Source organism: Scyliorhinus torazame, chromosome 19 (assembly GCF_047496885.1).
Source record: "Scyliorhinus torazame isolate Kashiwa2021f chromosome 19, sScyTor2.1, whole genome shotgun sequence".
NCBI lineage: Eukaryota > Metazoa > Chordata > Chondrichthyes > Carcharhiniformes > Scyliorhinidae > Scyliorhinus > Scyliorhinus torazame.
Window position 1 is genome coordinate 102,075,056 of NC_092725.1, and position 22,436 is coordinate 102,097,491.

At 46.3% G+C, this 22,436-nt stretch overlaps 1 protein-coding gene across 1 annotated transcript; it reads left to right on the top strand.

Moving 5' to 3' along the window:
- Nucleotides 1-143: 143 nt before the first annotated feature.
- lum (lumican) lies at nt 144-15,125 on the top strand. The gene is made up of 3 exons (XM_072484946.1): nt 144-587; nt 5,805-6,688; nt 13,619-15,125. Exons 2-3 carry the CDS (start codon nt 5,821-5,823, stop codon nt 13,774-13,776), a joined length of 1,026 nt encoding a protein of 341 aa, XP_072341047.1. The 5' UTR covers nt 144-587; nt 5,805-5,820; the 3' UTR covers nt 13,777-15,125.
- The last annotated feature ends 7,311 nt before the right edge of the window (nt 15,126-22,436 follow it).

Sequence of the window (22,436 nt, forward strand, 5' to 3'; positions counted from 1 at the left end):
CATAAGACCCTTGCAGAGCATTTACTTAGATCTGGGCTACGGTTAATGCTATTTACGGCACTGTTCTTTGGCAATTGCTTCTCTCAGGAAATAAGAACACATGGAAAGTATTGCTCCCTTAGTCGAGCGTTAAGTAACATTCTCCAAAGTCTTAGGTACTTTGAAGTCATTCCGAAGCTATTGGCATACACCATTCATTTTTGTTGTACACTTACCAAAAAAGTAATTGAATCAAAATGGGGAGTTTGTGAAGATTGATATGACAATATGCAAATTATATTTTTTTAAAACTTCTTATCCCAATGTCTTATCTGTACTGTGGCTGCACCATTCTCCTGCATTTCAGTAATGGGCTCTATTTTGAGTGCTATTTAACATACGAGAGCACAGACCCAGTGTGATGACATCGCAGCTTTATAGTTGAAGGGTATCCACCTCTTCACTTTTGTTGTCAGCCTCTGCCACAGAAGTCTGGCAGCCTCCTCTTTCTCCAGAGACCAGTACACAGCACTTAATATTTGATTCTTGCCCTCATTTTCTCTGTTGCTCATTCTTTGGAATTAAGAAACTAAAGGCATCAAGGAAAGGTAGGCGAGTGGGTTTCAGTTTTGGCTTAATAATGTATTCAGCATGAAGGCATGTCGAGATAATGTGGTTCTTTTTTCCAAAGCTATATTCAGAAATGTTTCATGTGCAGAGAACAAGCTAGGATCATTGCTTTTTAACCCTTGAAAGATGATTTTGTAATATATATATATATGTTACAGCTACTCTCTGTGGAATCATAGAGTGTGCTTCCGTACGTTTTTGCACTGTGGTGGATAGTAATAGACATGGTAAATCTATAGAGAAGGGCTGTTTCTGGTAAAGTAAGATGCAAAAGAACTGGTGTATGTTTTTGTGACCGCCATACATAGTGAACAAGCCACCACCCTGCGCGTACCAGATCAAAGCATGTCCATTAATATAGAAAGTGCCTCTCAACTAATTGCCACTTTTTACTGACTACAGGGAACTAAGACAATGCAGCAACTACGGTTGTCGGACGATGCTTTAGGTTTATTGTAGAAATAATTTCCCACCAATATGAATTCAAAGTATGATTTTAGTGGCCAAAACGCACAGAGCATCAAGTATGGAGAGCTCTTTTCTGTACATTCCAGAGGATATCTGTCTTAGATAAGCGCCTCTGTTCATTCCAAATAAACCAGATTCTTCTTCAAAGGAGAGGAACCGTCAAAAGTAATATTCAACCTTCTGCATCTGATAAGAGACAGAAGAGGTAATGATACAGTGGTAGTGTTACCAGTATGTAGAATGTTAATTGTTTAGGTCTGAAGCTCACTGCTTGAGTTTATTGTGATTTCTGTTTGTGGATGATATATTTTACAAGTCTCCCAGTGTACAATTTTACCTGCTTCCAGACTAAAACTGAAGTCCTCTGGTGCTAACTGTGATAAAGTTTATGGCACAAAATTCTTCAGCAGCATCGGCTTCAGAGATCTCAATCTTTGACCATTGTGTTCTGGCAAAATTACCAGCATTATTCTCAGAGGAAATTTGCTTTAAGAGTTCGGACCTTTGAGAATGAATTATTGTTATTCAACGTTGCCGGAAACTAATTTTCAACCTTTTGTTTAGAATGACAGGCTCTGTGGGAGTGAGAGGGTTTCTTTCACAATCCAAGTGTCAGCTTGCAATATAAATGTAATTTCCCACTGAACAGAAATGTATGCCAGCAACTCACTTCGAGATCACCCAATGCAAGTAAAGCAAAAGGACATAGAGGGTTTTAAATGAATCTGTTTTTATGACCCGATTGGAATAAGGCTACTGTGGATGAGTAGATTTGAGCTCGCATTTTTCAGATGCTGTTCTACTAATTACAACCATTGCTTGTTCCCAATGAGTAACTGAAAACATTACCACTAATTACCATGTTGTGCTTTAAGTCGCTGTTAATTGATGTTCTCATGTAGAATCTATCATCACTGGCTTAGGGAGAATGACCCCACACCAAGTATCTAAAGACTGACTGAAGCAGAGAATTTTAATGCAGGCATATTTTTAAAGTGTCCACTCTGGCATTTCGGGATTAGGGGGATCGGGGGTGGGGGGTTGCTGTAGAAGCTGTGACTGGAATACCAAACACGTATCATCGCTTTCCTTTATACCAGACTGTTTCAGAACCATTTCCAAAATATCAAGCATCGTCAGATAGTTCTGTCGACCTCTGTGACCCTGCTTCCTCCAGCTGACTCATGGCTGGATCCGGATTTGTGTGCAGAGCAATGGAGCAAGGCAACAGGGCCATTCCACCCACCCTGTCAGCACTGGAGTTCTTCTGCTCATGGCCTTCCTCATCTGTTCCTGCTCTTGTTTGCTCCCCACACCCATTCAATGTTCACCTTTCTTTGTTTTTTTTGTGAAGGAGATCATTCTTCTTAAATAATTGATGGAATTTGCTTCAACACCCATTTGTGATTGACAGTTTCACGTCCTATTGACTCTGGGTGTGAAGGCATCACGAGCTCTGAAATATTCCCATTTTGCCACCATCACCATGGGGGAGTGGGTTTTGCTGCCTGCTGGAGTCCCAGGTACCTCACCTGTGGAGCTCTCAAGCTCAGGGAATTTGCATGGTGGCGCACCTTAGGCACAAAGGATTATGGGAGCTGGAGGAGGCCATTCAGCTCCATGAGCTTGCTCCACCATCTAATGAGATCATGGCTGAACAAATCCATTTACCTGCCTTTTCCCCTATCCCTCTGCCGCATCTTCTACCCCTCCCAGTCTTGACCTTCCTTAGGTGGGGAAGGGAAGATCTGGTGGAATGATGAATCAGTCCCTCCTTAGAAAGGTTAGACGTTGAAAGTCCTTTGAATATTCCAGGCGTGTGATTTCTCTTTTAGGTCCCAGTTCTCCGAAAGGAAAAAATACGGTATTCCTGTGCCCTCTAGGCATGCAGTATTGTGGGCACAGTAGGCAAGACTAGTGCCAATTCTGGTGGGTGCTGCCACATTCTTCTGGTCAATCGCCCCCACTCCCATCTAATGGAGACTGGTGTGGCTGCCTCTGAATTATGTATACCCTCTGTTTTACTGCACCAAGCTGCAAGGAGGCAGGCGCAACTACTACCCGCTTCCCCCACCCATTTCTCAGTAAGAAATTATCCCGCCCTTTCCTTCTGGGCAGAAACCTGCCAATCCTGGGTCTGGCTTTGTCTTTCGCCCCTTCTGTTGCCCCCTACGCCAGTGGTCTGCCATATTCACCAGAAAACCCAGGGGAGATTTCTTCTTGCCTTGCCTTTCAGTCAGTTTTCTAAGACGGTCAACAACTGTAAATGAATGTTGTCATCATAGGTGCCCGCCAGTGGCAGAATTGCATGTTGGGAAACACAAAAGAGCTATGTTGTGGGACAAGGAAATGGAAGACACTGAAACAAAAGTTATTAACCATCAGATCAATCTCCTTCTGAATACAATATTTGTTCTGTGTAGGTTTGCTGAAATAATGTTGATGTGCCTTTATATCTAAAATTGTTACTTTATTCATCTGCAGCAGGCTTAATGGGAAATTATGTAATATTGCTCAAAGAAATACATGTTGCCAAAACTTTTCACCTTTGGGTATATCATCATTGTGACACACCTACTCTACTCATACTATAGGAAATTTGAAATTTTGCATTCTTGCATGTGTCCTAATGAGTGCAAAATTGGAAAGCTTCAGCAACAGATCTTTCTTTTCAGCAATATTCAAGTTCTGCAATGCTCATGTTTTATCAGGCAGGTCTGCAGAACTGTCAGCATATTCGGGTATTCAGGAAATCCTTTGATTGCAAAGCACAGAACAAGAGTAACTCATTAAACATATCCTCCTCGTTAAATGGAGACCCTTGGCAACTTTATTTGTGATAAAGCTGTGAGTAAAGTCCCACTGTCCCACATAGGCTGCTTTCTCCTTCAAGGACAAGGTTGAGAAGCCAGGGATTTCATGCGTAACCTCAGCCAATAATAGGAATTGAACCCGCGCTGCTGGCCTTGCTCTGCATCACAAACAAGTTGTCCAGCCAACTGAGCTAAACCGGCCCTCAGTAGTCAACCCAGTAGTCCCTCCCTTGAAATTCTCATTTGTTCCCCTCTCAAAGAATTTCATAAAAATTATTACTGAGATCCCTACATTTATTAGTTGTTATTGTTAGCTAATGTGATTGATCACAGAGTGCTAGAAACCAGACTTGCTATGTTCACATCGTCACAAGGTGATCCTGACCTCAAACCAGACAATACAACCAGGGACTAAGAACTCCCAACAGGGTTAATATTCAGCCTAAATTGGGGAGCAGCAACTGGTAGAAATTCTGGGTGGCATGGTATAATTATGAGTCAAGCACATAAAAGAATGTCTACACATGCTACTTGTAAATTAAACCAATTAAACTGTTGCTTTTTGAATATATCTTTATATTCACCTAGACAGCCTCCCACATTTTGCCCTCCCTAAACTTGAGGATATAGAAAACTCTGCTGCCAATGTCTTAACTCTGTGCTTGCTCACCTACATTGGCTCCAAGTTAAGCAACTGCTCCACTCCAAAATTCTCATCCCTGTATTCAACTGCAGGCAGCGGGATCCTTTATCCCAGCAGCCGGTCAATGGGGTTTCCCATTGTGGCCACCCCCACGCCATCGGTAAATCCACGGGACTGAGTGCGCTGCCGACGAAACAGAGGATCCCGCTGACGGAGAATCCCGCCGAAGATTTTTTTCTGGTTGTACAGCCTTTTGTGATGAGGGCATGGAGGGATTTGAAAGGAAGCGTGAGAATTTTTAATTCGAGGCATTCAAAAAACCTGAAGCATTGGTTAACTGGGAGCTAATGTAGGCCAGTGAGTACAGGAGTTGTGGGTGAACAAGCTTGAGTTTGGGCAAGGGCAACAGAGTTTTGGGTGACCTCAAATTTACAGGGCGTAGAATTTGGTAGGTCAGCAAGGATTGCATTGGAATAATCAAGTACAGAGGTAACAAAGGCATGAATGAGGCTACAAGTAACAAAATAATAAGATAGCTAATAGCATAGTTCACTCCCTTTTTATTAGTTCTGTGGCTACTTGACATACAATGGGTTAATCTTCATTAAGCTATAGAATCCTACCCTATTGTCTGAGTTGCCATACTAAAGGCTGAATGTTCCTGGTGCTATGGTGATTGGCTTGGAAGTGGATAAGGTGCCAGTAAATAATGGGGGAGCTGGTTGGCTCCTTGATGCAGTCCTGCCAGTGGGCAAATTTCCCAGAGGTGAACTAGGAAGCAGACTGCTTGCCCACTTACTGGAGGTGGTCAGTCAATTAATACCAAGCCCCCAAAATGGGCAATTTTGCAGCCTGGCTGGCATCGCACCACTGACAGAGCAGCACCCAGCTGCACGTGGAGAGTGCCAGCTCAATGAAGGTCATCCGAGCCAGAGACTCCATGCCTCAATGATGGGGCTTTCCTGCAGGAAAGGCTGTACTTGCAGCCCAAACAGTCCGGTTGGCGGGGTTTTGGTTCCTTTGCCCAGAGGCCCAGGCACTTTTTTCAGTCATTTAAGGGTTTCCAGAGCTAGACATCAGGAATAACATTTAACCTCTGGGTAATCGTTTAAAATAAAAGTCCCCTTGTCATTGCGCAGATATTGAATTGAAATTCTGAAATATTTTGTTGAATATTAATAATGTTAGTGTCACAAACAAAATACGTCGCTATTGCTTCACGATGTGATTAATGATGCCATGTCTGCTTTCTCCTTTGTTTTTACACACAGCTTTACAATTCCTGAGATGAAGCTCATTTACCTTCCTATATTTGCTTTGCTGGTCAGCAGCATACTTTGTCAGTACGACTACAATGAATATTATTATGAACCAGTAGGTTTCCAGGGATTGCCTTATCCAGTATGTTCCGTTGAGTGTGACTGTCCGCTGAACTTCCCCACTGCCATGTACTGCAACCACCGCAGACTTAAAACAATCCCCGTGGTACCCGCACAGATAAAATACCTTTACCTCCAGAACAACCAGCTCACTGGCATTCAAAGTGGTGCATTTGAAAATGCCACTAATCTCCTCTGGCTGGTCCTTGACGACAATCAAATTACGAGCGACAATGTGGGCAAAAATATATTCTCAAAGTTAAAAAGCCTGGAGCGGTTGTACATAAACGGCAACAATCTGACAGATGTTGTCCGCTCCCTTCCAAAGTCATTGGTGGAACTGAAGCTTTCCTTAAACAAGATCTCGAAGATTGGCAACAGCTTGAAAGGACTGGAAAACCTGACCACTCTTCTTCTCCACGACAACAATCTGAATGACGTCGGTGGGTCTTTGAGTGGTTTGAAGTCTCTGATGTACCTTGACTTGAGTGCCAACAAATTGACAAAACTTCCTGATGACCCTCCACCAGCCGTAGAGATGCTTTATATTAATCACAATCGGATCAAGAGCATTCCAAAGGACTACTTTAGCAAGATGAGTATTCTCCAGTACCTACGCATGGCACACAATGAACTAACCGATGAGGGTATCCCCGAGAAAGTCTTCAACATCACCTCGCTGATTGAGTTGGATCTTGCATTCAATGAATTGAAGAGCATCCCTCTTGTTAATGAAAACCTAGAAAATATGTACCTACAGGCGAATAAAATTGACAGTAAGTCTGAATGCATATCACTTACTCTGGTAAAGAACTGAGATCTGAGAAGTCACAAGGTAAAATGTGGAATTGAGGTCGAAGATGGGAAGTCAGGGGGAATGTAGTCACCCCCTCCACCCCCCCATATAAAGGTTTGTTACAAAGGAAGGTAACTGATGCAAAGAGTTAAAAGTGAACGCAAAGGCAATTGGATTATCCTTGAAGGGAGAACGGATTAAGAGATGTGGAGGAGGAGCAGGAGGTCAGGGATTGAATTATGAAAATAACGGATTGTTTTTCTTTTCCTAAAAATTCTCATATTCTAAAAAAACAGACTGATTTGCTAAACATTTACCTTGATATCATCACAGTTAAAGTATCTTGTGAATTCTGGCCAAACGAGATTCACTCAATGCTCCAATAAAGAGGTAGCTCACGAAAAAGGTTTGACTTCTAAATAGGTGAAGATAATTTGCATTTTCTATGATAATATGATTGGTGGCTTCATGGTAGATGATAACTGGCCATCTCCACCGCATCTGTCCATTAATATAGCTCAAGGCAAAGTTCCTAGATTATAGGTTGTCAATGCAATGTAAAACATTGAACTTCAATCTTCAAGCATATTCAGTTCAACAAAACACTCAACGGAGTAACACAAGATGAACCTGAGACATTTACTCTTGCAATCTCCTCACCCTCCAAAATCTCTAGTCTCTTCCTGGTTTTGATTACTCAACCATTGACAACCATGCCTTTGATTGCCAAAACCCTAAACTCTGGAATACCCTCCCTAAACCCATCCACCTCCCCTCTTCTTAAAATCTCCCTCTTTGACTTTTTTAGCAAGAGAGTTCCAAAGTCTCACAACTCTCGGAGTGAAAACATTTTGCCGAATCTCCATTTAAAATGGGTGACCCCTTAATTTTAAACAGTGACCACCCTAGTTTTAGAAACATCCTCTCCACTTCCACCCTGTCAATACCCCTCAGGATCTTTTATGTTTCAAACAAGTTGCCTCTTATGCTTCTAAACTCCAGCGGATACAAGCCTATCCTGTCCAACCTTTCCTCATAAGACAACTCGCCCATTCAAGATATTAGCCTTGAAAACCTTCTCTGAACTGTTTCCAACACATTTACATCTTTATTTAAATGAGGGGACCAATACTGTACACATTATTTCAGATTGGTCTCACTAATGCCCTGTACAATTGAAGCATAACCTCCCTACTTTTGTAATCGATTCCTCTCACAATAAAATATAATATTGTATTAGCTTTGCTAATTACTTGCTGCACCTGTAAACCAGCCTTTAGTGGTTCATGCATTCAGACACCCAGATCCTTCTGCACCTCCGAACTCTGCAAAATCTAACCATTTAGATAATCAGCATTTTTTATTCTTTCTACCAAAATGGACAATTTCTTTCCCCCACTTTATATTCCATTTGCCAGATCCTTGCCCATTCACTTAATCTGTCTGTATATTTTTGTAGCCTCTTTATGTCCTCTTCACAGTTTACTTTCCTAGTGTTGTTGTAGAAAATTATTAGGACAAAGGTCCTCGAGAGGTAGTAATACTGCCATCTGAATCTCATAATACTTCTAAATGTCTTCTTTTGTTGGTTATTCACCTAAAACGGATAAATTCAGTTTAAAACTAATTTCCAGTATCGTAGAAAATTGAAACCTAATTAAGGCCCACATGGTGGCATATTATGTGTTATTTCCCAAATTTGATAATGCTCAGTATGGCGAGAGCTCAATGCCTGTCATCCGGAGAGAAGGCAGTGTACGCACCCCTACCAACTCTGACAGCCCACCTCCATTTTACATTTAAATGAGCTTTGATTTGCAGCAGGCAGGTCTTACATCCTCACTTGACCGACAGCTCTCCAGCCCATCCAGGCACAGCGCTGCAGTGGCCCGAAGAGGTATTGCAGATTCATGCCTGAGACTAAGTTCTGTGAACTGCAGTGCTGGTAAGTACCAGTGGTCTGTGGGAGGGGAGGGGATATACTGGGGGATCATGTGGGGGGAAATCTTGCAGTCTGGAGGTAGGTGGGGAGGGGTATGGTGAGGGGTAGGGGGAGGGAGCGTTGGAGGTCTCCGGTCCATGAGGGGAGGGTGCCCCCAGTTTGAAGGGGTCTTCCGATGGAGGCGCCCCTCCTTTCTCACCGGAGATGGAGGGTGAGACTTTTTCTGTTTCTCACCCTCAGTTATCGGGCACATGCCAGCCTAAAAATTGAGGCTATGTGGGAAACGACTTTAATTGGGGCATGGGTGGGCTTTCCATCTGAGGCTCTGTCCGGTCTACCATAAATTCTTGTCGTGGGCGGGCAGGATTCCAGACAGAATCTGTCCGTGCTATTTTAGGTTCCTTTCCAGCTTCATAACCCGTTGGGCGAGGAACGTAAAACTCTAGCCATAATATTCAAAGGGTGTGATTTAACCACCTCGTTGTGCCCGGCGCGTGTTGGGCGCACTGGTTAAATATGGGAATATGGGGGGGTGGGGGGTGGGTTAGGCTTACCTGGGGAGGAGGGAGGGTGGATTGGGCTTACCTGGGGAGGAGGGAGGGTGGATTGGGCTTACCTGGGGAGGAGGGAGGGTGGACCTGGGGAGGAGGGAGGGTGGATTGGGTTTACCTGGGGAGGAGGGAGGGTGGATTGGGCTTACCTGTGGAGGGGGTTGCACAAGCATTCCAGGTTAGGGATCGCCCCAGGCCAGGGGCTTTTTTGTCCATGAGGCCTTCAAGCTATCTTTAAATATTGTGAAGAACCATAACAGGGGAGACTATGACTGCTTCTGTCTGTCTTACCAAATACTTTAAACATAACAGAGCCCTGTTCTTGCTTATCTGCTGAAGGCCACTTTAACTCCCTTTGACTGTAAGTAGCCTCTAGCTTCACAGCTGAAGGCTATTACCAAAAAGGAATTGGCCTTGTTAGTTGTGAGAGCACTTTACAGCTCCCAAATGGCTTCTTGAGGGTACATGGCCATGTCTCAGACGATGATTATTGCTTCACATTTCAATCAAACTTTGAAGCCTGAACAATTTGCCTGACCTCTAGAAGTGTCAGCACCATAGAGGCAGCAGCCAACAATCGACCACTCCAGAGCTGGGCTTCAGCACTGGGAATATCCTTGCGACCAAAGGTTGAGTGTGTGGATCAGGACCAGAGCATGGTCTTCCTAATGTTCCCGGCAGGGGTCTGGGGTCTCGGGGCTCCTGATGTTGCTGAGGGTGAGTTTGCAGAGCGAGGTTCTCCAGCACAACTGGCTACGTGGATGGCGCTCTGAGAGAAGGCAGGCAACGTAAATGTAGGGGAGGCATGGGAGATTTGTGGGTTTTGTGTGGAAGCCCTAACTGATCGTCAGTCTCTCTCCTTCTCCAATTCCTTACAGATACCAAAACGGATGGTGATGTCGGTCCCGCAGAGGATGCCCTCGGGTGTCGGTGGCAGCCCAGGTGACCAGACGCCGGAGAAGGCAGCAGCTTTGGTGCAGGCTGGAGGCGGCACCCTAGGTGCAGGGGGCCGCCTAACATCCTGAAGACCCGGCCGCCCATTGGGCTGACAGGAACCCAGAGGGGGATGTGAGCGATGGCCCAAGGTTACAGGCGTCGTTGGTCTTTCGAGAAGATGATGGATAGCATTTGCCACAGGAGACTCCGTCTCAACAAAGAGACAGTGCGGCACCCCGTGGAGGAGGAGGATACATGCTCCCAGCAGCCATGAAGGTCACCGCAGCCCTGAACCTTTAGATCACTGATTCATTCCAGGGCTCGAGCGGTGACCTGTGCGGCATATCACAAGCTACAGCGCACAAATGCTCCATACTGATGCCTGTATACCCGGGCATCAGACTTTATCAACTTTGGCCTAGGCCAAGCCTACCAAGATGCCCGACAGCAGGATTTTCTGCTATCGCCAGGGTGCCCCAGGTCCAGTGGGTGATTGATCGCACACATGTTGCCTTGCATGCTCCGGGGCATATCATTGAGTGGTGCATCGGACTGCTCGAAATGCAGTTCCGATGCCTGGACCTCTCTGGTGGTGCACTGCAGTCCACTCCCCAGAGGGTCTTCCACTTTGTGGCGATCTTCTCTCCACAATCTGACAGAGCAGCAGCGTGACGTGCTGCAGGAGGAGGAGGAGGGACATGTGACCTCGGCTGAGGAGGTGGCGAGACCAGGATGGGATGAGTAGCAGCCACGGAGGAGCCAGAGGATGGAGGATTGGTGCAGTGAGGGTCCGGCATGCCTGGAGGACCAGGGAGGCCCTCATCCACACCCAAGTCTCATAGGACGAGGCTTTGTCCATCAGCTCATCCCCTCCCCCCATTCCCCTCTCCCCATTTACAGCCTTCCTGCCCCCCCCCCATTCCCCTCCTTCCTCCATGCCCCCTCCCGACTACCCTGTTCCATTTGCCCAGGAACTGCGTAACATCACCCCAGGGTGTTGGGCCTGTGTCAGTGGATCAATATACAAGGCAGAAGAATGATGATCACTCGTATGAGATTATGAGATTAGCTCTGGTGCTTCTCAGTTTATCCCAAAGTCTGACTCCTGCCTTTCTGCTGACAGCGTGCTCACACCCATCCTCGGAACGTGGTCTGCATCTTGAATCACTGTGCCCTGAGGCAGGGGATGGTGCAAGTGGAGGGCCAGAGGGGATGGGGTGCAGACAGGCCCGCTGTGAAGTTTAACATGACAGAGGCTGCACATGTATCAGGTGTGACATGTTTCAATAGTGAACATTGAACATTGAACATTTCCCCAAGCTACACATAGTGACTACACCCCCCCCCCCACCCCCCAGTGCCGTCTCGTCTCAGTACTCCTTGATATTCTTGATCTTACGTGGTCTACTGCTAGGTTTAGGTGTGTCCCCAGGATGCACATCAGAGGCAGAGGCAGCCTGCTGCCTTTCATGCCCTTTGGCCTTTGATGCTCATGGCGGACGTCCTCTGGTGGGCCTGGTGCAGGAGGGAACCGGCCGAATTACCGGTGTCACTGGCTTCGCTGTGTCACAATATTCTGCCCGCTGCCATTGAGATGTGCCAGTGTCAGGAGGGGGGATTCGTAAGAACTGGAGACCGCCGTCGTCTCCTTGGTGACAGGCCCTGGGTCGGCATCCACTGCTTGCTCATACCTGGCAGTGCCCATAGGGTCCTGGGAGTCTCTCTGGGACAGAGAGGCTGCTGGGGGGAGGTCCAGAGACCTCTGAGTCATCTGGCTCTGCCAGCATTGGTGCCTCCCCTTTGTCTGCACCATGGTTTTGACATCCTCACCGATGTTCCTCAGTGACTGGGCCATGCTCTGGCAGTGCCTCGGCAATGTCGACCTGTGTATGGGACAGCGACTGGGACATGATGTCGAGGCCCTCTGCCATGGTTGCACCAGATGGAGCCATGCCTTGGACACCACTACTCAAGACACTAACCTCATGCTGCAAGCTTTCTATTGTGATCGCCACCTTCGGGCCACACATTGTCGGCATCATCGCCTGCGCCTTTAGCCTTTGGGATTCCTCCAATCAGCTATGCACTCACTGGAATGTTGCTGACATCCCTTCCTGAATGTCATAGTCATGTTCTAGCATCTGCATCTGCTCTGGGGATAAACTTGTCCAGAGGCTCGGCAATTGTCCGGGACTCAGCAGACTCCTGGGACCCAGCAGACCTCCGACTGATAACTCCCTTGGATTTTCCTGCCTCCTCCTGATGTGCAGCAGCAACTATGTGGTGCTCACCAGATTGTGCCTCAGAGGCCTGGCCATTAATCTCGCACACTGAGGTGAGTGTCTCTGCGCTGGTGTAAGACAGGGGTGATACTGTCTCGATGGTGATCTCTTGGGTGGTGGAGTGGGGTGGGACAGCTCTGGATGGCCCGGCTCCATCAGATGGGGATCCTGTGAGCGAATGGACATGTGGTCAGTGAGAGGGAAGGATGTTTTTTTCTGATGTGAACAACTCACTTGAGGCAGGTCATCTGGGTGAAGGGGCAGCAATTCCTCACCTCTCTGGCTCAGACCAGCCTCGCTGTCAGTGACAGTTCCCTCCTTGGACAGCCCTGCGATTTGCAGGGCCCCTTCCCAAACCCCCCACGTCTTGGCCCTTACCCATTTATTCTGGGCTATCTTCTCCTGCGGGGCCAAAGAGAGGACATCGTGAGGTGCACGTTTGATGGGTAATGGGGGATCTATAGCAGGTAGCCTGTGTGGGCACCGCACCTGGACATGAATAGGTTGTCTGGTGGGTGCCAGGGGGTTCTGAGGAACAAGCACTAGGATCGGATGTGGGGAGGGTGCGAGGTGCCAGCCAGCGGTTTGTGGGGTAGCAGGGCGGGTTGGGAATTTGTGGGACTGGCAGGCAGAACTGATGCCAGGAGAGAGGTGGTATCTTACACTTGCAGCTCGCTGGAGGTCGTTGGTCTTCTTCTGACATTGGACATGCTGCCCGTACTGAGAGCTGCTGTCACTGCCTCCCAGGCGGTATTGATGACCCTACTGCTGGTCCTTCAACCCCCTTGAGCGAACAGGATGCCCCGTCTCTCATTCACAGCATTGGGAAGCCTGTCCAGGTCACCAGGTCAGCATCCCCAAAGCAAGGAGCAGGTTTGCATGCTGCCATGCCTGTGTGCTGATTGGGAGTGAGTGGTGAGGGAGTGTTTAAAGTAGCTCCCCCTCGTTAGTGGCGAGGCGCTGCAGCATGAGTGCCGTTAAATACGGGCCGTGATCTCACCACTGTGCGGGCGAGAAACATCCCGTCAATTGCACTCAAAATGACACTTAGAAATGTTTCCCTTAAATCGCGCCCTACACCAAAGATGTTCTGTCTGCCTCCAAAATGCTGTAGTATAGATTGATATTACAAGTAGAATATTCATTTCTCAGGCTATTTGAATACAGCATCACTCACCCTCTGAATTTTAATTTTGCAGAGTTCAACCTGAATAGCTTCTGTCGTGTTACAAGCCCAGTGGATTTCTCCAGGATCAGACACCTGCGTTTGGATGGTAATAATTTGACTCGAGGTAGCTTGCCCTATGACGTGGCTCAATGCCTTCGCCTGGCTGGGGATGTGTCGTTAGATTTTTGATTCACACCCACCCGATTAGGAAGATACAAGGTCGGGTCCTATTTTAACTCTGTAAGCTGACGGGGCTTTGAGTGAGTTAAAATCTTACCCCTCCCCCCCATAACATTTCTAAATTAGATTTGTTCACTTATTAACACATCATATAGTGCAAACTAACCCCTTTAAGCCTTATATCTTCACATAATCATGCCTTTTCTACTAGATCATCAATCAGTTAAGGAAAACTGACAGAATTACTGGAAAGAAAGTAGTGATTCAGGAAGTGGAGGATAAATAAAGAGTAAAGCTGTGTAGTGTGGTAAAAAGGTATTATTCTTTCAAAGTGGATGGCATTTCAACCTCTTGAGAAGTACATTTGAATCAAATCCTGCTACACATATTGAGTAATGATTGAATAAAGCTTGGGGTTAGAACTTATGAAAGAGGAAAATTCAATGAGCAACGCTAAAATTAAATTTACTCCCTTCACTGTTCTGTGCATATATCAATTACCTCTCATGTAGAGTCCTCTTCTGCTTTGTTTATTGTACCATATGTTTAGAAGTGATTTTTAAAAGATTCCGCACTTTTATAACAAACTATATTTCTGCGCAAACCTTGCAAATTATAGATTTTCTGAAGATTTTCTAATAAACTCGAATCAAAATATTATTTTCAAGAAACCTATATAGGATTGTCGTGGGACGTCAGCGTAACTTATAGTGAATCGAATGGTACCTGCCCATTCCATAGTTACTGTATTATGAATATTTTAGAACAGAATTGACATTAACACATTAAGATCCGTAGGATGTGGGTAAGAGAGCTTAGGGATTTAATTCTTGTACAGAGGTTATTATGAAATAAAGGGAAACAGTAAGCATTATTTTAATAACCGATTCTTTCAATAATTTGTTTCCTTGCTTCATTTTCTTTGGCTTAAAAAGCTGGGAGTCTCTGAAACAGTCAGATTAATTTTACATCTGTGCAATGGAATATTTTAACCACAGCTTGCATCATGTGCTGTAAATCATGCATGGCCTTTATGCATCTTCCTTTAACCAGCTGTATGCAACTTATCATACAGGAGATAAAGCATGGTTAAGTAAGTTGAAGTGCTGATGGCTGCCTTTAACTTTTCTGTTGTATTCTTCTGTTTTCGCTCACACGTTTGAAACTACAGGAATGTCATTAGTATATACAGCCACTGTTTTCACAGCCTGATATGTAGTGTTGGGTTTGAGTTTGGATCACCTGGGTCTCTGGTCTCCAGTTGCTAATTACTTGCAATGAAATTTGTCCAATTGTTAACCAGGCTAATAGGGGAGGGCGTCATTTAGACTTGGAGCATTCTGCCTTTGGGGAATCCGGGGGGGTGGGGGGGGGGAAGGGTTGATGGGTTAGACTGGTTTTGGGGGGGGGGGGGGGGGGGGGAAGAGTCACCTGACATTGTTATCCTACACCATTACAAGGAGACAATCTCTTCAGCTGATCGCACAATGAGCAACATGGAAACGTTTGTGGTCAAACCCCACTTGAAGTAGACCGCACAAGATCTCCACCTGGATGGGCTGGACATGAACCTGAAATTATTGAACGTGGTGTGACTGGAAGAAAGATTTATTTTATAAGTCCACAAAAAAAACTTTTTCCTAAAAATTGACCTGAAAATGTAACACTTCCAGATGTAATTATCTGACCTTGTAGTTTGAGCTTTCTATACTAACTTTTTCTCTGTTTATACATATTAACCATTAAAATATATCTCACCTATTTTCATTTGTGGTCTATTTTGTTCAGCCAAATTTTCTGGGTTTTCATTTACTTGTTATTGATAGATCAAGAGAAATTCTTCAGTCAAGAGAAGAATTTTCTGGTACATGTGTTTCAAATCAGCACCTCATTTAACACAATAAGCCACTTGTTTGGTCAGATGTATTATTGTTCATGGTTGGATGTTGTCCAATTACTGTTCATGGCCAGGCAACCTTCTTAATTAACCACAAGTGACTGTATTTACAACTGAATGGCTTGTTTGGTCACTTCCTGGGGCTTTATAACCTTCCACAAAGCATGAAAGGGGCATTGGGACCTAGATATCAGGATTTTAAAAAAATCAGGTCCAGAGCCTGTGCCTGCCGGCAGCAGTACCTGTCTGGCAATTTTACCAAATGCAGTCTCCTAAATGGTTGCCTGTGGGCCATTATGCTGCCAGCCCAAGCAGAGGACTGGCAGCTCAGAGGCCTCAGCAGTGCCACTTGGAGGGGTGGCCACTACTGATTGAGGCAGGCAGGAATCCTCGGGCATTAGGCCAGGGAAGTAAAATAAAAGGAAGCGTCACTGTGCTGAATGTCAAAGAGGAAGCCTCTCCCCTGGGGGCGGGCAGTGGTGCGTGGGTGCTGCCTTTCCTTCCCACAGACCCTTCTTCTTTGGTACAATGGGGCTTTCACATTAGACTGGCACTGGGAGGATGTTTCCATTTAGCTGGCCCCCTCCCTGTCCTCCCCTTTTGCCCAATGTAGAATGGCCCTGAATAGTATAATTCCGTATATAAACCAGCTGCTCTCCTCCTTGGGATGGGTAGCATCGCTGCAGCCGGCACCTGTCAGTAAAACAGGGATGGTGTTGGTGAGCTGACCCAACTCCGGATCCTCATAATATTACTGTCCCCCCCCCCCCCCCCCCCACACACACACACACACCTATCTCCCCCCCACCCCCCCACACACACACCTATCACCTCTCACCCGGTCTCTGGAGGGCCATTAAAATACTTGGCTACACATCCATGAATATTAGATAGTTTTTCCACAACCCAATAGCCTTCATGGCCATTTTCTTTCAGGTCCAAACCCAGACATTTTGGGGTCAGAGGAAGAGGGGTAGACCCTCAGCCCCATTCCACCAACTACTTAGTTTTGTGTCTGGCCTCCATCTCCCTATATTGATTCTGTAACCCTGAACATCCTTGCCTAACAATATTCCATCAATCTCAGTTTTAAAGTTTCCAAGTGACTCCCCAGGCCTCAAAAACATGTTTGGAAAATGTGTGCCAGGTTTCCAGACTCATTTGCTTGAAGATATGTTTCCTGATATCAACCCTGTCCAGCCTTGCTCTACTTTCTATGTTATATCAGTATGCTGTTGTTAACTTCCCTACCAGAGGAAATAGTTTCTCTGGACAGAACCTATCAGATTCTTTCATCATTTTAATCACCCCTATTTGTTCACTCCTAATCTTTGTATTCTTATTTGTTCATGTGATGTAGTTGGCATTGGCTAGGCCCGCATTTATTGCCCATCCCTAATTGCCCTTGAGAAGGTGAGCAGTGGAATCCATGTTATACTGTTTCTGAGAAAGGGTCATGAGTTAGTATGAAATTCATGTATCCTGGAAAAACGAAGAAGTTAGAATGGAATCCATAATAAACTAGAGCTTAGTGAATGACGCAAGTCTGTGGAGACAGAATGATTGAAGTAGCCGTAACACGGGTGCGCTTTTCTGTAAACCACCCTAACCTCCTAGTCGGCAAGGGAGATAAGTATGCAAAAGAAGGATAGAAGGAGCTAGTGTTTCTATTGGTCCAACTGTCCTGTTTTCTATCGCTTTCTATCGGCTAGAATTACTGTCCTTTCATTGGTCAAAAATGATAGTTTAACTGTGATATTATTGGCGTATGCGACTGTAATGACCTCCAATTGGCATTATTGGTTGGCCAATTGGAGTATGAGCTCCCTCAATGATAGCTCATTGAGGGGGCCCATATAAGCACCTGTGTAGGCTTTGTGAACCAGTCTTAAGTTGACTGGAATGCTAGCAGCACTGTTTGGAGCTGCTCTTGCATATAGTTATCGCAAATAAATACTGATGTAGTGACGGTACCCCTGCCTCCTGTGGATTATTACAGCGACAATCAATTAAAGGCTTGAAATGTATCTGTTAATTCTATTGGTTAAATTAAGCTATTAATGTTTCTGCTTACTAAGTTAATTCAGAGTAATACCAGTGCATCCCACTGGCTTTGCCCTCCATGTGCACATGTTAATAAAACTTGATCAAAGAGCTCCTGTGTCAGCCTTGCAATACTTCGACAGAGCCATCTTCTTGAACCACTGCAATCCGTGTGGTTTAGGAACACTCACTGTGCTGTTAAGGAGGGTGTTCCAGGATTTTAACCCAGCAAAAAATGGTCATTTAGTTCCATGTCACGTTGGTGTATGGTGTGGAGGGGAACTTGCAAACGGTGGTGTTTCGATCTGACTGCTGCCCTGGCTGGTCTAGGTGGTGAGTGTTATGGGTTTGGAAGGTGCTGCCTAAGGAGACTTGGTGAGTTGCTGCAGTGGATCTTGTATATGGTACACATACTGCTGCCATTGTGCATTGTGATGGATGGAGCGAATGGTTAAGTTGGTGGATGGGGTGCCGAATAAATGGATTCAAGGAAATACAATCCCAAACTTTTATTGAGTTCAGCATCACAACTGGCTATGGTAGGGTTTGAACCCTCAAGCTCCACATTATACACTGGGCAGTTACCATATACCCCAAATAAGTTCCAGAATGCAGGAAGAGCAGCAGGAAGGGGAGGAGGAGAAGGAAAGGGTGAATGAGGAGGAGAAGAAGGAAGGTGAGGAGGAGCAGCAGAGGGTAAAGGAGGAAGTAGGAAGGAGATGGGAGGAGCAGGATGTGGAAGGGGAGGAATCAGAGTGGGCTTTAAGGGCCCACACCTTTAGGAGGACAAGAGATGATCAGCCTGTACCAGATCACAAACACAATGTTACAATTGGTTTCTATTACAGGCTGAACACCTGTAATGCTCGTTTGCATATGGTGGAAAGTTGGAAGTCAATCTCCAAATATATTCTATGATCGGCTTGATTGCACATTGTGGACTCAATGGATCCAAAGGCCTCTTGCACATTTTGCATTTGCTTCTGTCTTGATGGTATTTAGTGGGGACGTTTTGTGAGGGCCACGAAGAATCCAGCACGAGTTTTAAGAATACAAAGTAATAACATTTATTTACAATAATATATATGTATATATATATGTATAAAACAGCAGCAGCAACTTCCCTTGCTGCACACTCCTTCCTGCTGTTTCCAAACTGGCCAGCTTTATTTATACTTGGAGTTGACTAATGGTTTCTCCGCCCCCCTCATTGGGGAAGCTCATACTCGCACAGGATTGTGGGATTGTCATTAGTCCCCAGCCAATGGTAAGCAGGCAGGTTATAACATCCCTCCCCCGCAAAGTCCAAGGAATCCACCGAAGACCCTGGCGAAGGAGGGCGTCGGACTCGTTTTGCCGCAGGCCGGACACCATTTGCACGCGGCGCTGGATCAGGCCGTGTGTAACGAGACGGAAACCGGTGCTTCCGTGATGAACTGCGCAACGGTTCGGCACATAGTCCTGTATGGTGGGCAGCATAGACAGCTCCCAGGCGAGTTGCGGGCATTTTCCTCCAAGCTGTCAGAATTCAGCGTGGAAGACGGCATCCTCTTGTGGGGGACGCGTGTGATTGTCCTGGAAAAAGGCCAGGAGCTGATACTAACAGACTTGCACAATGGGCATCCAGGTGTGACCAAAATGAAAATGTTGGCCCGGAGTTATGTCTGGTGGCCAGGCCTCGACACCGACATTGAGAAGGTGGCCCGAAACTGCTCCATTTGCCAGGAGCATCAGAAGCTTCCGCCGGCCGCGCCCCTACATCACTGGCAATGACCAGGGCGGCCTTGGGCACGCTTGCATGCAGATTTCGCAGGCCCTTTTCAAGGATCCATGTTCCTTCTATTAATTGACGCCCAGTCTAAATGGCTAGAGGCGCATAGGATGCAGGGGACAACGTCATGCGCAACAATTGAAAAGATGCGTTTGTCTTTTAGTACGCATGGCCTCCCCGAGGTGCTGGTCACGGATAACGGCACTCCATTCACGAGTGAGGAGTTTGCGAGGTTCACGAAGATGAACGGCATACGCCATATCCGCACTGCCCCTTACCACTCGGCTTCAAATGGGTTGGCAGAGCGCGCAGTGCAGACATTCAAAAGAGGCCTAAAGAAGCAGTCTTCCGGATCAATGGACACGAGACTGGCTCGCTTTTTGTTTACGTATAGGACCACCCCCCATGCGGTGACTGGGGTAGCTCCCGCAGAACTCCTAGTGGGCCGGAGTCTTCGCACCTGCCTTAGTATGGTTTCCCCAGACATTGGCGCAAAAGTACGCCGCACACAAGAATGGCAGGGACAGGGTTTTTCTCGGCATCAGCCGATTCGGCAGTTTGCGCCCGGTGACCCAGTGTTCGTTCGGAATTTTGCTGGTGGTGCCCAGTGGGTTCCTGGTGTAATCTTTCACCAAACTGGCCAGCTTTATTTATACTTGGAGTTGACTAATGGTTTCTCCGCCCCCCTCATTGGGGAAGCTCATACTCCCACAGGATTGTGGGATTGTCATTAGTCCCCAGCCAATGGTAAGCAGGCAGGTTATAACAGGAAGATACCCTGATTCTTTAACATAAACATGCCCAGAATGTTTCCAATATCCAGAATACTGGAAAATTCACACTGAGAAAGCAGTAAAACTGCAAAGCCTGTTGTTTCATATTGTTCCAGCGAGCAGTCATTTCCTTTCTCCAGCTTTGATTTTTCAGATGGGACAAATTATGGGAAGAGAATGAGATCAGCAGAAGAAATGGAGCCAATGGAACACTTTCACCGTAGTTACTTTTCTAGCTCTCTGTGGTCTCATTTACAAACATTTGTGACCTTTTCTCAGTTTTCAACAGCCCTTAAGTATTCTAAAAGGCTCAGACCAGATTTCACTGGCTTCACCCCATCCCATCTGTGGAAATTGCCTTTCACTCATTGGGGCAAATGCCAGAATGCCGAATTTCAACTGATCAGACAACAATTTATACTATGGGAGAAAAAGATGCTGACTGGTTGGCCTCCCTTCTCCTGTAGTATGAATTGTTGCAATCATTTAGTGCAAGATAGAAAGCTTCAGCAACATGTCTCTGTTTGCAGTAATACTCATCTCTGGAAACTGCTTAAACATCTGCCTTGACACATGGAATGAAACCCCCCTGATTAAAGCCCCTGTTTAGGGTTTGAAATTAAATGACCAGCCTAAATGGTCAACATTTAAGCACATTATTGTGCTTTTTCTTGATGAAATGGTGGATGTATTCAGAAACGTTTTGATGTCAAAGTTCTCATTTCTGTTTTCAAATCCTTCCATGACCTCCCCCCTCTCTAATATGTAATCTCCTCCAGCCCCGCATCCCTCTGAAACATCTGCAACTCTCCAAATCGGGCCTCTTGACCGTCCCCGGTTTTAATTGCTCTCCTGATAGTGGCCATGTCTTCAGCTGCCTGGGTCCTAAGCTCAGGAATAGCCTCTCTACACCTCTCCACCCAACATTCCTCCTTTAAGACATTGCTGAAGACCTGCCTTTGGTCATCTGACCGAATATCTTGTGGTAAAAACAACCACTCCAAATTTGTGATTGTTCAAGTAAAAGGGTTGCAAGCATATGCTGGAGAGGGAGATCCAGAGCATGTCAGGTGTCTCTTTCAAGGATACAGGGTTACAGCACATATTTATATTCTTGGGTGTGATCTATCTGCCTCGTCATGCCCGACTCGGGACGCAATGAGGCCGGTATATCTTGCAAGAGGTCTCTCATGAGATTTACCGGCCTTGTCATGCCTCATGAGATCTAACAAGATTTTGCAAAGCATCCCGATTTGGATCCCGCCCATTGAGGTCGGAACCCAGACTCAAGTGAGCAGTTAGTCTCAATTGAACATGTCTACGTCGAATCTATCCAGCGCCCGGCACCTAAAGGCCTTACCTCAGAGACCCCAAGTGGGTGCCGTTTAGCACTGATTTCCACAAATGTGAACCAGGCATATCAGCACTTGGGGAGCGGGGGTTCGGGGGGCGGGGGGGGTTCTGGCGATTGGGGGCCCCTGGGTGGTGTGGCTCTGGGCAGGTTGGTACCCTGGCACTCACCGATGCCTCGCAGGCACCCTGGCAGTGCTACCATGATTTACCAGGTTGTGCTAACAGGGGCATTGCCAGGCAGGCAATGTCAAGGTGCCCAGGTGGCATCATGCCCTTGCCGGTCATTGGGCCCGTGGTGCTCTTCCCTCATGAGATGTGATGTGGCAATTCAATTACCCCCTTATTGGTGAGTTGGGATGTTGGTGGGGTCTGGAGGATGCGGTGGGGGGGCAGTAGAGATCAGGGCGCCACTTTCATCTATTCCTGCACTGGCGAACAGAGTTCGTTAGTGAAGGAAACAGGATTAAGTGCGGCCTCGGTGAAGCGTTCCTTGGCGAGGCCCAGAAATGAGGCAGAGTCTGTTTTTTAGCTGCGAGCTCCAGGAAACACCCGGCTAAACACGCTCGATACAGGACCCTGCTTCATTTCCGTTAAATTGCGCCCAACCTATCTTCCTACTTTTCATCATGATATTCCTCACTCATTTCTTAACCAACCATACTATTCTACCACTGATGTTCCCATTATCTCACCACTCAGTTTTGTGTATGGCCTTCACCCTTAACTCCTTCTTGTCCTGTTCAGAAATGAATGTCTATGAAAGCTGTTCGTGTTGGGCTAGCTGCCTCTGGAACTACCCTTGGCCAAGGAACTCAACAGGCCTCTAGCATTC